General features: G+C 45.8%; 1 protein-coding gene across 2 annotated transcripts in view; it reads left to right on the forward strand.

Moving 5' to 3' along the window:
* The window catches only part of PROX1 (prospero homeobox 1), a 49,797-nt gene that overhangs the window by 472 nt on the left and 33,099 nt on the right, over nt 1-16,226 (forward strand). For both annotated transcript variants that reach the window (XM_072856925.1, XM_072856926.1), the window contains exons 2-3: nt 7,364-9,152; nt 15,677-15,784. In XM_072856925.1, the coding sequence (XP_072713026.1) occupies nt 7,431-9,152; nt 15,677-15,784 (1,830 nt within the window). In that variant the 5' untranslated portion in view covers nt 7,364-7,430. The remainder of the gene's footprint in view (nt 1-7,363; nt 9,153-15,676; nt 15,785-16,226) is intronic.

Genomic DNA, 16,226 nt, shown 5'->3' on the forward strand with positions numbered 1-16,226 from the left:
ATGGGCGGGGGGCGGGGGGGATGAAATCCCCAGCAAAATGCCCATCACCGTCATCCAGCCCGGGCTTCTTTTTCCAGGGGGCAAAATTGCAATGACTTTATTAGCTGAGCAGTTAATTCCCCCGTAGCTAACGCGGTGAGGATTTGTGAGCGCCGAGCCCGGCGGAGCGCTCGCCCTCGCCTGCCCGGGGCTGAGGAGTAAGTGACCTGCTCGTCGTTGGCGATTCCCCCCTCCCCGGCGCTCGCTCGCTGCCACCTTTTGTGGACCGGTCTTTCTTTCGTTCCGTGGGATGGAGGGCAGTTTTGCGGGGACGGACAGCGCAGCCGGCCTTCGGCTTCTTTTTGTTGTTCCGAGCTTCCTCCTCCCCCCTTCCCCGCCGAAGTTCCCCATCCCCTGCTTTAAACTCCTGCTCCGGTCCTCTGAGCCTCCTCTTTGTCTTGTTTATTATAGCTGCCTTTCTTTTTGTCTCTTCCAATTTGCTTGTCATTTGCATGTCGCTAGTTCTCCTTTTTAACCCGAGCCGGGAAGGGCAGGGACTTTTTATTCTTATTCTTCTTATCCTTGCCATCACTTTTTCATTTCCAAGGGTGGGACGAGCTGCGAATTGTGGAAATGTATAGAAAATGGGATTTGAGCGGTAGGTAGCGAGCACGCGAGGAGAGATCGAATTCAAGTCGCGGGATAAGAGCCTTGATCTGGGAAAAAAGATCAGGATTCTTGGGGCTTTCTGTTTGTTTGGTTGTTGTGTGTTTTTTCTCCGGGGGGGGAGGGGGGTTAATTTTTTCTTAGCCTTTGGTGGAGATCTTTCTTGGCTTTTCTCATTTTCTGTGGACCGGCTGAGGGACCCGGAGCACTTTGCCCTGTGTTTAAACGGAGTTGAAGCGCGGGAGGGAAGGGTGCTGGGGGGCGGAGGGGCGCGCCGGGCTGCGTTTGGGGTGAGCGGCCCGGGACGGGGGGCACCGAAAACGCGGGGCCTGACGGGCGGCCGGGGCAGGGCTCCCCGGCACCGGGCACTCCGCGGGGGCGGAGCGGGGCCGCCCCGGGGTCCGCGCGTCTTTGCGGAGGGGGGAGAAAGTTGCGCGTCTCCCCGCGGCCGCGTTGCAGCGGGGCGGCGGGCAGGGCAGGGCCGGGCCGGGCCGGGCCGGCGGGGACCGGGGCAGGTGCGGGGCGGCTGCGGGGCGCGGGGGGTGCCGGCCGCCGGCTCCCTGTGCCGCTGGACGGGTGGCGGGGTGAGCCGCGGGAAGCAGGTGGGTAAGTAAGTGTCTGCGGCCGGTCTGTGCGCCCGAAAGGCGCGTCCGAGGGGGGACGGAGCGCTCGGAGGGGCCGGTGTCACGTCCGTGTGCCCCGTCTGCGGAAACAGCAGGTAGGGAGGGTATTAGCTTAGTATCTTTGGCGAAGTAGGAGATGTCAGGCAGGGCTGGCGGGGGAGACGGCTGCAGGCTAGAGGTGCCCTTGAATGTCGGGCGAAAGTTCCCCGGGCGAGGATTTGGAAACCCGCTCGTTTGCCACAGGTCCCGGGTGCTCGCGGCGAAGGCCGGGGTGTTTCTGGCTGCGCGGCGAGCGTCACCCCAAAACCCTCATCCGGGGCTGGGGACGGGCGGGGGGCACATGGAAGCGCATCCGCGCACCCATGGCCATCACTGGGTGCCGGAAGGGTCCGGTGGTGTCTAACGCAGGGCACAGAAACACGGCGGTGTCACCGCGAGGTGTAAAAGCTCAGATTATTTGTCACTTCCATGGTCTGTAGAGGTCTGGCAGTAGGCAGGATGAATTATATGGAGGCAGTTTCCGTACCCGTAGATTTGCATGTGGCACATACCCTTTACGTCGTCTTCTCCTCGCAGTTTTTCTGCGAGTTGCCATCAATCACGTAAAGTTTACGACCACTGCAGCTCGTTTTGCATGTATTTTGTCTGCTTTTTGTCCAGAGCTTACCTTTAACAGCAGTATCGCATACTGTGAAATGTTTGTTAATACTCTAGGGTAGACAGAGTATCAAGATTTCATGAGTTGATCTGTGATAAAAAGTACAATGTATATACTTTTCGCTAACAGCTCCCTATTAAACTATTCTGTAAAGTATCTTACGTTTTCTGAATGGCACCGTCAGTATATACAGTTAACTTTCCTGCCGGCTGAACTCTGAGGCCTCTCCGTTTATATGACTTGTCTTTTTTATGATCGGTTGATAAATTAAGATAGTCGTAAGAATGGACACATTTTGAAACCGGAGCTTAATTTGATTCAGGGCAGAATTGTAAATACTGCAATTTGTAGTCTCTAAATCGTGATTTATTCTGTCTCAAAGTGCAGCCTAACTGCTAGATTAACTAATTCAAGAATTGTGATTTAACGACATCATGTAGCATGGAAAAAAGAAGTCTTGGAAAACTTGGGCTGAGTTCGTAGTAGGAATCTTGCAAACGTTTCAGTATTGTCTCTGCACAGAGACCATGTGAGTTATTTTCTTCACGATCAGTGAAATAACAGGGACCAAACTGGCTTGAGAGGAGGAAAATGTTTTCAGTTTTCTACCTTGAGCAGCTCGGTTTCCTTTTCTCATTCAAAGAATCTGTTTCCTCAAGCAGTGCCGAGCACGGATACGTGATGGAGGGCCGTGCATCTCCCCAAAATAAAGGCCTGAACTAATGAGATGCAGAATCCCTCTGTCAGTTCTCCCTCTAGTCGATGGGCACTGAGGATGTTTGGCATCCACGGGAATTGCTGAATACCTTGCTGGATTGGGCCCTGGGTATCACCAGGCTCATAAAACGAGGGTGGCTTTTTTCTTTAAGGCTAAAGAGCGTAATTTTGAAGTAAATCAGGCTCTGATTTTTACTTCTTCTTACGGATAAAGCCTAATAAAGTAGTTGTTACTGCACAAATAGTTGCCCATCATTTCTGCCTTGTTTCAAATTCTTTGACTAGACGTCTCAGCTAAGGGAGTTAGATTCTCCCTTCTCCCGAGAAAACTTGCGTCAGAGCCGTACAAAAAGGTAGTACTTTCTCATTAGTGGCTAACGTGATTTTAGCACTGAACAGATCTATGGTGAATAGATGTCATCTGTTCTTTGGATTTTAGCTGTGGTTTTGTGCGTGAAATGCTGTTGACTGGAATAATTTTCATCCTGCGCTTCCTGGCTGATTCTGGCAAAGCCATACCCCGTGTAGTGCTTTAGAGTGAAAGATCTAAATATTTCTATTAGCAGAAGTGTGTTAAATTTCTTGTGTGGTGTTGGCATAACGGGCTGACATGAAGCAGGCAGACGCTGGACCAAAGAAAGTAGTCGGCTTGTGAAAAGATAGGAATAATTTCAGCTCTATAAACTGATATCTCCTTGAATTCATCCATGAATATTTGTCAAGTTTAGCACTTTACTGCTGTGTATTTAGTAGCTGTTTAGGTTAGGCTAGGGTCCTTCAGAGTGGCTGAGGAGGGTGAGTTTGAATTTACATCTCCTTTGTATCTCATAGGCGTATGAATTAATCTGGGAGAAAATGATGGGCATCTTTGTAGATCAAGATGAGTTAACAAAATTGATTACAGAAATTGATTTATTTGCAATGAGTGCGGTTAAATACCTGACATCACATTCCTTTCTAAAGACCATTATAGCCAAAGGTTTGGTAACAGTAACTCTTGGATACCTAGGAATTAATCTGTTTCCAGTTAAAATGTCAATGCATATCAAAAGAATATGAAACAAACCCATGTCTGTAGCTGCTGTGCTGTTAAGAGGTTATTCATAGCTACATTTTAATCATATCTCCTTAAACAAAAGTTTTGAAAGTAAATTTGTAAATAAAATACTGCAAGCTATGGTTGTGGATGGACTTAGAAAGTGCTGAGGCCCTTGGTATGATTTTTAATTACAGGGGCATGGAAAATGTTTGGGTTTTGAGAAAGCCGCATCGTGCGAGTTGAGGCTCGGGAAGTGGAGGGTAAATTTAACGTAAACTACACTTGGCATGCAAGGAGTATCAAAAGTGACGTGGAAAGCGAATTTAACCTTCACCAATTTAAAACTCTGTAACTGGGAAAGAAATGATGCTTCTGCAGATTTCTACATCGATCTTGACAACCTAAGCTGTCTTTCTAACTATATATTTCTGGGTAGCTGTACAGAGACATTAGATGTATGAAGTACAGTTTTGAGACAACGTGCAGCCAAAGTACTGGTACTACGTAAAGGACACAAACTTCCTAATTGTTCCCCCCCCCCCCCCGCAAGAGTTCCCTATTTATCCAGTTCTGATCAGTATCAAAGTCTGCCTTCGTGGCTGGGATTTTGCATCCCGCTGTACGTGCCATTCCACTTCCCTTGAGGTGTGAATTGGTTTTGGTCCTCCGAGACCAAAATATTAACTGGCTGTTCACTATTCATTCTGTTTTGTCAGGCTAAAGTAGAACTATTCCTCATATTTAAGCCGAAAGGCACGTAAGCCTTAAAGCTGGCGGTCTGTAGGCTTGGGATAACAGCAGGGCAAATGGGAGACGTTGCTTAATACCCAGGTTAAGTGTATGATAACTCCGATGCTTTCAGCTTCGAGCGAGGGAAGGAGGGGGCATCGCTCCGGAGCACCTCCTGCCGCATGTTTGCGGTGGCAGGAGTGGACAGGCGAGCAGCTGCTGGTACGGGGGCTCGGGGAGAGGAAAATGGACACTGGGGAGGAAGGATGCGTGGCAATGACCTTCCAACCTGGCGCAGGACAGCCTATTTCCTGAGCTGCTGACTCAAGGGTACAGCAAGCCCTCCCCACGCGTGTCCTTGGTTGGGATTGGGCAAGAGAGAGGGAAACAGTGGTCAGGCACCTCAAATTTGCTGGGAAATGTGGAAAACTTGAAACCTGACGTGAGGTTTTTGGTGTGAGTCTGGGAACTTATTGCTGGATCTTAATCAAGCATAGCTTGACTACAGAAAAGGAAGGAAAAGCGTGAAGGTTTTTGGTGTTGGTGGTTTTTTTTTCTATTGGCAAGTATTATCTTTATGGAGAATGCCTTTAGAATATCTTACGTGCAGTAAGCAAGAGCTCTTTCGGTTATCTTGCAATTAGTTTATACCGCTTTCAAATGAGCACCACTAGACTGAAAGATCAACCTTGACCCTGGTTTATCCTGTGCCAGTATTGCCTGCTTAAAAACTCCGGTGGCGGTCGCCCCTTTCCACCCCCTGAGGACTTGGCCGTTTATTTACAAAAACAACCCTTCTGAAATCTCGACTCCTCAGATTTTTTTTAGATGAAGACCTAATTGTAAGAGCCTGATTCTGCCCCCTGAAAAAGTCCATTTGCATTAATTGAGAGAAAGCAGGTGTTTTACGTCACATACTGCCAAGCAGGGCCCGATCCTACCACTCGCACATCACAGGATTTTGGTATCCCTGGACTGCCGGGGAGCTGCTTGCAGGGTGGGATGCTGCCTGGTGTGCAGGTGGTAGAATTGGGCCCCTGCAACAGAACTCCTTGATATTTTCTTATTATTGTGAGGTCTCCAAACTTCACTTGCTTAAAGTGCTTCTTGATAAGGAACGATTTCTGAAGGCGGTGTCCTGATAACAGTGTAAGGCTCTGGATTTCCCATCTGAATTAATGACTTTTTTTTTTTTTTTAATTTTTATCATTCTTTGCTTTCCTGTATGCAAGGAGCCAGTTAATGTAAACAAACATCACGTCCCTTGCATAACTGTCTCTGACACCAAATCTCTGAAAATTCTTTTAGTACATCCAGAATACGTGGGCAAAGGCTGCAGAATAAACATAATGTTTCTAAGTATTAAGAGCTTTTTTTTTTTTCATCCAGGTTGCAAACTAAGCATTGACTACTGTCTTGATTTTACACGTTATTTCATGCTGAAATTATGCCTATTTGCATGGATAGTCATTCTTTAAAACTAGCCACAGATGCAGTCCTAGGGAGCACGTAGATGTTTTTACAGGTGAACTGAAAGAGATGGGAGCAATTCCAAAAAGTCTGCATGCTGCCTTTGGCAATATACCCTGTTATTGTGAAGATTGTGCTCTGTTAAGCAAATGTAAAGTTTAATATTAGATAAGCGTCGCATGAAAAATATTTTAATTTTCCTCAGTGTTAACTTTTAAGAAACAGGAAAGAGTGTCTAGTGCTTTATGTGCAATGTGAGTTTAGCATCACTAGTTAATAAGTCACAAATTATGTCAAGAGCCTTTTACAAAATGCAAGGAAGTGTGTTATCTTTTTATGCTGTGTTCCTGGGAAACAATGAGAGTTCATATAAAGAGAAGGTATTTTCCTTTCTCACGCAGCTGATTGATGTTATTTCTTTCATCTTTCCATATTTTTTCTCATCTTTTCTGCATGTCACAGGAAATAAGATTCTGTGTATTCAAAATATTACATGTAAGAAGGGCTTCACTGGGCATTTGAGATACTGTTCCTGGAGATTTTTCTACAGCAGAGAGATATGACACTGAACATGCCTCGTTTCTGCTAAGCAAAAAATTTAACGTCATGTATTTTAGTGTACGAAATTCAGAATCTTCAGCCTTTGGTAGCAGGGCTGGGAGAATATAAGTTCAGAAAAGGGAAGGAATGTATGGGGAATTCAAAACACTGTAATGGCTAGTCACTGGTACATACGAGGCTATGTTAACGAACTACATTTTGGCCTTTATTTGATTACATCTCTGTAAATATTATAATCCTGACCATAAAATATTTTAATGCATTTTTGCTTTGCTGAATAAATGTTTCCCTAATGATTTAAGAGAGGGGTTTTTTTTCCCCCAGTGTAAGCCTAAATGCGTCTATGATTTCTTTGCCTTTCATATCCACATATACTATCCTACCTATAATTAAGTGAAAGTTGTTGTTTTGACCTTCGAATGTTTATTTACCCATTTTATCTCTCTTTAAAAAGCAAAACTACAATTACGGGTTTTACATCACACTTGAATTTTTTAATCCAAATTTTATACAATTTCTTGTTTTAACAATAAAACTTAAATAAGGAGTACTTTCATCTTCTTTTGTAACATGTATCTCAATGCCCTAAATTTAATCAATTGGTTGTCAGAGGCTGTGTTCTTCTAATCTACTCTTTCTTCTGAAGATAAACAGTATCATTTTAGGCATTTGTGCAAGAGAATCATATTACTGGTGCTTAAGCAGTTTTTGCTTTTTTAAATCTTAATCCATCTTAAACCAGTGGAGCAGAAATATTTAAAAATGTTTCATTTCAAGCAGAGTGCATAATAAATTGCAATAATTGTAATGTGCCATAAATCCCAGAGCCTATGCATTTTGCATTTTATTCAGGATTGAGGTCAGGAAATTTGGAGAAATTTAAAGAAAATGATTCATCAGTCCTTTTGTTCTGTTGGCCAGGGTCCCAGGATTCTTGAGCTGAGCCCAGCTGACAAGCTTTTGAAGATGGCACAATAACAGTCCAGTGATGCCTGACCATGACAGCACAGCCCTCTTAAGCAGGCAAACCAAGAGAAGAAGAGTTGACATTGGAGTGAAAAGGACGGTAGGGACAGCATCTGCATTTTTTGCAAAGGCAAGAGCAACGTTTTTTAGTGCCATGAATCCCCAAGGTTCAGAGCAGGATGTCGAGTATTCAGTGGTGCAGCATGCAGATGGGGAAAAGTCAAATGTACTCCGCAAGCTGCTGAAGAGGGCGAACTCATATGAAGATGCCATGATGCCTTTTCCAGGAGCAACCATAATTTCCCAGCTGTTGAAAAATAACATGAACAAAAATGGTGGCACGGAGCCCAGTTTCCAAGCCAGTGGTCTCTCTAGTACAGGCTCAGAAGTACATCAGGAGGATGTATGCAGCAACTCTTCAAGAGACAGCCCCCAAGAGTGTCTTTCCCCTTTTGGCAGGCCGACTATGAGCCAGTTTGATGTGGATCGGTTATGCGACGAGCACCTGAGAGCTAAACGCGCCCGGGTTGAGAATATAATTCGGGGTATGAGCCATTCCCCCAGTGTGGCATTAAGGGGCAATGAAAACGAAAGAGAAATAGCTCCGCAGTCTGTGAGTCCCCGAGAAAGTTACAGAGAAAACAAACGCAAGCAAAAGCTGCCGCAGCAGCAGCAGCAGAGTTTCCAGCAGCTGGTTTCAGCGAGAAAAGAGCAGAAGCGAGAGGAGCGCAGACAGCTGAAGCAGCAGCTGGAGGACATGCAGAAGCAGCTGCGCCAGCTGCAGGAGAAGTTCTACCAGATCTACGACAGCACCGACTCCGAAAATGATGAAGATGGCAACCTGTCTGAAGACAGCATGCGCTCCGAAACCATGGACGCGAGGGCCGGCGACTCCGTCGGCAGGTCGGACAACGAGATGTGCGAGCTGGACCCAGGGCAGTTCATCGACCGGGCGCGGGCCCTTATCCGGGAGCAGGAGATCGCGGAGAACAAGCCGAAAAGAGAAGGTCCCAAGGAGAAGGAGCAAGGGCCAAACGCCTTCCACCCCGAAGGCAAACATTTGGCCGAGACGCTGAAGCAGGAGCTGAACACTGCCATGTCGCAAGTTGTGGACACGGTGGTCAAAGTCTTCTCGTCCAAGCCCTCCCGCCAGCTTCCTCAGGTCTTCCCGCCTCTCCAGATCCCGCAGGCGAGGTTCGCCGTCAACGGGGAGAACCACAACTTCCACACGGCCAACCAGCGCCTGCAGTGCTTTGGGGACGTCATCATTCCCAACCCCCTCGACACCTTCGGCAGCGTCCCCATGCCCGGCGCCACCGACCAAACCGAGGCGCTGCCCCTCGTCGTCCGCAAAAACTCCTCTGACCAATCCGCCTCAGCCCCGCCAGCCGGCGGCCATCACGCCTCCCTGCACCAGTCCCCGCTCTCAGCCACCGCCGGCTTCTCCACCTCCTCCTTCCGCCACCCCTTCCCGCTGCCCCTCATGGCCTACCCCTTCCAGAGCCCCCTGGGCGCCCCGTCGGCCTCCTTCCCGGGGAAAGAGCGCGCCTCCCCCGAATCCCTCGACCTGACCCGGGAGACCACCAGCCTGAGGACCAAGATGTCATCGCACCACATGAACCACCACCCCTGCTCGCCGGCCCACCCCCCCAGCGCCGCCGAGGGCCTCTCCTTGTCCCTCATAAAGTCCGAGTGCGGCGACCTGCAAGACATGTCCGAAATCTCGCCCTACTCGGGAAGTGCAATATCCTTTTCGAAAGATGAGCGATAACCCGGCGGTGGCCGGTGGGAGAGGACGAGGGGCCATGCCTGTGTCCTGGGCCCTCCCCCAGGCACTGTGGGAGCGGGGCGCTCGGGGGGGAGCGGGGGGGGGGCTTGGCGAGGCCAAATAAAATGCCAGGTGTTGGCTGATGGCACTCCTTCAGCAATGGTGTTCGCATAAAATAGCCACCTGCCTTCCCCAAGCCTTTTAGACCGTCCTGTGGGGTCAGGAAGCCAGCCAGGCCCACGACCTGGGTGCCTGTGGGTTTTCCCTGGGCTGGCGAGTCCTTCCCCAGGTGGGGAGGTGATCGAGGGGGCATTGCCCTCGGCCGAAAACTGTTCAAGCCACAGCCGCCTCCTTTCCCTCCCCTGCCGGGCCAACGCACGACCTGTGTTAATGGTGTCGTGGCTGGGGCTCGCAGAGAGCCGTGGTCTGGTCATCCTGAGCCTTCAGCTCTCAAGCGCGTAAGGGAAACGAAGCACAAAAGACACAGGTACTGATATATTCAGGCTGCATCAAGTTCTTTCCCCCACCCAGAGGTCTGTTCCTCAGCCCTTGTGCAGCTGCCTGCTATGCATGATTAACCTCTGTTCAGCCATACACAGAAATCTTTTGTCCTAACATACACAAAGCAAATTATTTTGGAAAGCTAGAGAGAACAATTAAATATAAAACTTCAGCTGTATTAAATTTACAGGACACTTCCCCTGCTTAAAAAAAAGATGATAATAAAATCTCTCTTTTTAGCTCAATAGCAGGCTTTAGTTAGGGGAAAAAAATCCATCTCTGCCTTTATTTAGGCATATCCAGACATAGTAACGATCTTTTCTTTTTTTTTTCCTGGAAACTAGTACTAGATTTTTTCTTTTTTCTTTTTTAGCAATAACACCTCCCACTCCTTGCATCTTTTCCCCTAATGTGCTTTTTGGTCAAAAGATTTTTCTTCCAAGTACAGTCGTATTAAAAGTGAATAAAATACCATGTCTGCCTGATGCTAAAATTGAGGATTTTGAATGAAGGGTAGAACGATGTTTTATCCCAGCTCCAAGACCCCAGCAGAAGGCAGCAGCGCAAGCACAGAGCCTTAGATGCAGCTAATTTCGTTCCCCAGTTGATGAAAGTAATTGCGACTGAATAACTCTGCCCCTCCCTGAGTAAGGGTAGTGATGCTGAGAAACTTGTCCCCTTTCCAGGGGTATCACGTGAAGGCGGATGCACAGGGCTGTACCCCATCGCTGGATATCTTCTAGGCAATTAATAACTCTGGTGGTTTTAGATTAATTTAACCACTTTGTATGTAGACGTGTTAAATCCTTAGGAGGGTGCTGGCAGGGCTCGAGACCCCCTGGTTACCCGGACTTCCCGTCCCTCCCGTGGCAGTGGGCACTACTGGGACGAAGGCAGGTGCTGTAGGTCCAGAGCCCATCACCACCAGTCTTTGATCTGACTTAGGTCAAGTCTGAGTCAAGAATTGCTGCTGTCTGACCTGTATGAATAGTCCCATTTCTATAGGGGGAAGTGTTCCCGGTTGGAAAGCACCTTCCTTAGCTGTCAGTGTTTTCGAGAGCCAGCTGGTAGTGGACATGATATTTGAGGGACCTCTTTCCCGACAGAAGATCTCACTGCTGCATTGGTAGCAGGGAAATCTTCTCCTCGCCATATACGTTGTATGGCAAAACAGAGGAGTCGGTCTAAATCCAGCATCACTCACAGTTACTGCCAGTTACTTTTGGAGATCCGAACTGAAAATCTCTCCTGCATATTGAAATGCAAGCTGCGATGCTCGGAAAGCAGTCCCGAGGTCAACAGGAGTGGCAGCTGAGGGCAAGACTCAGGCCAGAGCAATTAAGTAATTTCTACCAAACAGTACAGTGGCATACTAATTGTTTTTGTATAAAAGTAGTTCTCCCATCCTGGGAGGGGAGTGAGCAGAGGTAAAAAACGCCAAGCATGTGAACTAGGAGTAGTTACGGGGCTGCACGTGATCCTCTCCATCCGTGGAGCATCTCTCCCTCATCCCTGCCATTTCTCCCCCTGTCTCCTGCTCAGTCTCGCTGGCGGTCGCTAATGGAGCTTGTTGCTTCTGCTGAAACAGGGGTGCGAGAGTCCCCCGCCGCTCCCAGGCTTAGCCGGGGGAAACGCCAAGTGGAGTGACTCCCTTCCTCCTCCCTTGCCCCACTTCTTCCCCTGCCGTTGTGAAAGTGCTCCGACTTCCCCACCTAGACGCTATTGCGGGCTGCAGTTTGATCTGGGTTTCGATACAGACCTGTTGGGACAAACAGATTTATTAAAGAGCACTTCTACGCAACGTGTACCCTGGTATACGGCTCAGCTGTGGGGATGGCTGTTTTTTTCTAGCAGCGGCGCGTTTGTCCAGGTAGCTTGCAGTTTCCAGGAAAAGGCACAGTATGGAGGTTGGTTTGTTTGTGGTCGATTCTGTTGTGGCACTTCTATTTGACATGGTTGAATGTGCATATATAGGCAATATATTTCTTGGGAGAAGCAGATCTTTCTTCCCTGCAGAAAGCAACATCTGCTTTCCTGGACAATACAGCCAGGATGAGAACATAAGACTAGCAGACACAGCCAAGTTCAGGTTTTAGTAGTAGGCTAAAACACTGAACCAGCCTGGTTTGGTTTTTTGGTTTTTGTTCTTTTTTTTTCCTAAGCAACGCCTGTAGAACGTATCTGATCGTCCTTTGCTGAATTGCAGAAGGAAATGGTTAATGTTTGCTTATGTTGCTAAACAAGATAAGATGCACCTGCAGCACGAATTCCCATCTTGGTCATGAATGCAGTCTGTATCTTTGCAAACGAATCTGTTTAATCAAATATTAAGTTTTATTCAAATTCCAAAAGAAACAGACAGCGAATTGTTTTTCTGCACGGTCTTCCTTTGTCATGCATCCTCTTTGCATCTCAAGAAAAATAGCCTTGTTTAGTCCCAAAACATTTGCATAGATCAAAATTGAAGCACAACAGTAGTTTGTGTGCTGTTAAGACATCTGTAAAGGTGAAGAAGCTTAGCGTGCTCTCCCTGGCAGGAGGGCTTTAAAACATTAGTGAAACTTTCTACAATTTATTTATTTTTAAACAGAATTCCAGTCCAACTGGAATGAGTTTCACAGTCCCAATATATGAAAGCTATAATTAGTGAATTACAACATTTTGAAATGCGGAGTTATTACATCTGACTAGAATTAAACTAATTAAACTTAAAAGAAAAAGAGCGATTGTACAGCAAGCTGGATAACTCTGTGCTGTTGATAAAACCTGGGTGATGAACAAATACTTTCCAGCCAGCCCGTTCTTTGAAGGGTCTTGAAGATGCTCTGAGATACAGCTATTTGGAGCTTTGCTGATTAAAAGCACCTGAGGGGTAACTTAAGGAGCAGCTTGGCTTTGCTAGTGCAGGTTTTTTTACCTGATGCGGCCTGTTGTTACCTCTTTTCCTTCAGCTCAACACATGTGTGGGCTAGAAAAGCCTGTTAGAGCATTTGTAGGAGCTCAGGCTGAGAGTAACAGGAGCAAAAGATCATCACTGAAAAATATTTTTGCAAAAGAGGAGCGTTACCTGGGAGGATTGAAGTGCAAATGAGTCAAATGCTGTGCAATGCCACCCCATGCTTCTCCAGTTAAAACGCACAAGAGCGTGTATATGGTTCCTTCCCAGTCTTTCGCTTCCTATTTCTTAGCGTTTTGCCTTTTTGCTGCTGCTGCTGTGTTAGGTGAGGTTACGTTGTACTGTGTAAACGCACGACGCTGAGACTCAGGTTGTTTGAACACCGCTTTAGGTTCAGCTGCAGTACGCTGTTCCTCTGATCTTTTATGTTCCCGAGCAGATGTCTTTCATTAATTTATGGATTTATCATCTTTTCTTTCTCTCCTTTTTTTTTTCTTTCCTTTTTTTTTTTTTTTTTTTTTTACACCTGGCAGCTGGCTCAAGTTTCAGCAGTTATTGTCTATTTTGCATTACCCATAGAATTGAATGTCATCTGTCTTCACAAAGCTATAGCTAAGAGAATTGAGGCAAGCCACACGAGCTGCTGGGACAGAGCTTGTTTGCGTTCCATTCGGCACCCCTCCTCCCTTTACCTCCTTAATATTTATTTGTGCTCGTTTTCTTTCCTGGCCTTGAATGGGGCTTAGCTCGTGTTCGGTACAGCTGTATGTTTACTGAATCTATTTCATCATGAGTCATTGTGCGTGTGTAAGTATCCTGGAAACAGCTAGTGCTTTCTTGGAAGAACAGTTGCTTTTCAGCCCAAGCACTTAAAAAGGAAATTAAGCAATTGGTCAGTTCAGTTTTTTTCTGAAATAGCAATGGGTTATCTAATTCTTCGCTCTTAAGTCTGTCATTAACTATTTCTTGCTAGATTATTACAGATCATGTCTTTTATCACAGTAAAGCGTTAACCTTAGGATCAAGATATACAGATTTGTGGCATATTTGATATCGCTTTAAAGGCTGCCAAGTGCTTAAGAACAAGTATAATTTTAATAAAAAATGGATTTCTGGGAATTTGAGTCTCAGAACATCTTTTAATATATGTTTCATTCAATATCAATATCCTCTGGCATTAGAGCAGAAAATATTTAGAAATCCTAAATGCAGAAGGAATCCAAATGCTTAGACAACTGTCTAATATGCTTAAATCCAGCAAATATGAGAGCTTTTTTTGAAAGTTTAAGTCCATCTTTGAGCTTGCATTGAAAGAATATACGCCAAACCTGATATTAACATGTTGTCAGCGTCAGAGGAATTGCAAATTAAGGAGACTTGGGATATTTTTTTTCTTTTACTTACTGGAGTACCCCTTTCGACCCCCACTTTCCTGAAAGGATCGTATAACAAAATGGATTTCTGGCGTAGAAGTTTTGATTTGTCTAAAACTCTTTATCACTAAGCAATAGGTGACAGCTTGCTACTATTATTTCACTTACGTCTTTTGACAGATGGCACTGCAGAGTGTAATGCTCTTTTAGACTTCTCTATCAGTCTAATGGAGGTAACTGGAGGTTCTTTCAACTCTTCTCTTGGCACAAGAAGTATGTCAGTCATAAATTATCTTCTTTGTAATGATTAAGCATCTAAAACAAAATGCAAGTTCAGCTGAGGCGTTTTCCGTGTACTTCCAGATAGTAAGAGGTTTTTCAACTAATATTGTCAATGACTTTTTTTTTTAAATGCGACATTTTTCCAATCTAAAAATGAACATTGTAACTGAAATAAAGGGAAAGGGTTTCAGCAGATTTCACGAATTAGAGAAGAAGAAGCCTAACTAATAATCAGTAGCCTGCTGATAAAAATCAGTCTGGGTTTCCCGTCTCGAGGCCTGGAATGAGCTGTTCTGTGCTGACGTGCGCCCGGCCGTAAGGTGGAAGAGGCACCTTGGCTGCAGCGCATCTGTCAACTTGGTTGACCTTCCCCCTACCATAAGGTGTGAACCGAGTGAAATTTTCAACAATTGTGTTTAGGAGAAACAGTCCTTAGAGAAGCTTCTGGGAAGAACCCTTAATTGACCTTGTGGGGGCCACATTGATTTTCTCCACGTGCATCTTCATTTCTGATAAATTATAAAGCCATTAATTTGCTGAGGAAATGGCAGGGCCAGCCTGCGGCACAGATGTGACCAGAGCCGTCCTAGCACGCAGTACACAAAAGAGAGCCAAGAAGCTGGGAGAAAAATCAGCAAGCTGAGATTGTTATGGTTAGCTTCACATTCCCTTGGGAACTCTTTTAGTTGCTTCTGTTTACAGATAAATAGGCTGCCTTATAGGGTAAGTGGCCATTTATTGATCTGCTAGCCCACATTTATTGATTGGTTAGCCCCAAATACAGCTTCGTTCTCCGAGGAGTTAACTGTGTAAATCAGGAGGCGACAAGTTTGTGGCGGGGGGATTGAGTGGCAGAGGGGCTCTGCCCATTACAAATTTCGCTTTGATTTGCAAGGCAGCCACTGGAGCAAAGCAACAGCAGGCTGAGAGAGAGTTACTCAAGATGTTGAAATTTATCGACACAAATGAAACAGGTGAAACGTACTGCCTGTATAAAACATTGCTCAAAATGATAAAGTGCTTCTGATTGTCTCACATGCGTTAGCTTTATCTCGTGCAAGTGGCACAACACTGAGAGAAAAAGAAACTTTGGCTGGCATTGCAAAGGAGAGGGGGAAGAAGCTTCCGATAAGTTTTCTGCGGCACATGCTTCGTGCATTTGTTTCCTTAGCAACAAGTGAACATACATATGGTACACAAGCCGTAAACTTGCAAGATTCCCGAGACCCAGCACCAAAACTGATAGGAAATACAGGGTTGAAGTTACATGGCCTCGCATCCCTCATTTAGCTATTTTACAGAAAATTACAGCGCAGCAATTTAAATGTTAATATTTTCTCCTGTAGTCTGGGGAACTGCAGAGTATTTAAGGGGGCACTTTCCTAGCTCGGTACGTTCAGAAACAGCTTTCTCAAGAACAGCATTTTCCTTTACTAATTCAATCCTACATGCAGGAAGGCTTGTCACCGAATCACTTGAAAAAGGCCAAGCTCATGTTCTTTTACACCCGGTACCCAAGTTCCAATATGCTGAAAACCTACTTCTCAGACGTAAAGGTAAGAAAATCTCTCCCCCCCCCGCCTCCTTACTGCATGCTATTATTTGCTCATGAAACGGTATCTTGTTATCGTATTGGAGATTAATAATATTTCTGGGTATACAAAGGTTACAGCTGACTTTATTCACTTGTTCTTCCTGTTGAGGTGTACCCTGCTTGTGCCTAGGCGAGGAAAGGGGATGTTTTTAAATTAAAAATAAAAAATCACTGACATTTTAGAGCCAAGTAAGAATAATTATTACAGTAAATTGAACAGTTTTCATTATACATATCCTATTAAAAAAAGAGATTTCTGGGTGGTAGAAATGTACTTCCAAGAACATTTTGGAGCAGTTCTCAAGTGCTCCCTTATTGTTTCATTTCGGTTGGTTTCCTCATATTTGTGCTTACATAAGCAGAGTGTAGAATCCCTTTCTTTCTGTCAAAAAGAAACAGTACAT

The sequence above is a fragment of the Ciconia boyciana genome, chromosome 3 (genome assembly GCF_034638445.1).
Source record: "Ciconia boyciana chromosome 3, ASM3463844v1, whole genome shotgun sequence".
Taxonomy (NCBI): Eukaryota; Metazoa; Chordata; class Aves; order Ciconiiformes; family Ciconiidae; genus Ciconia; species Ciconia boyciana.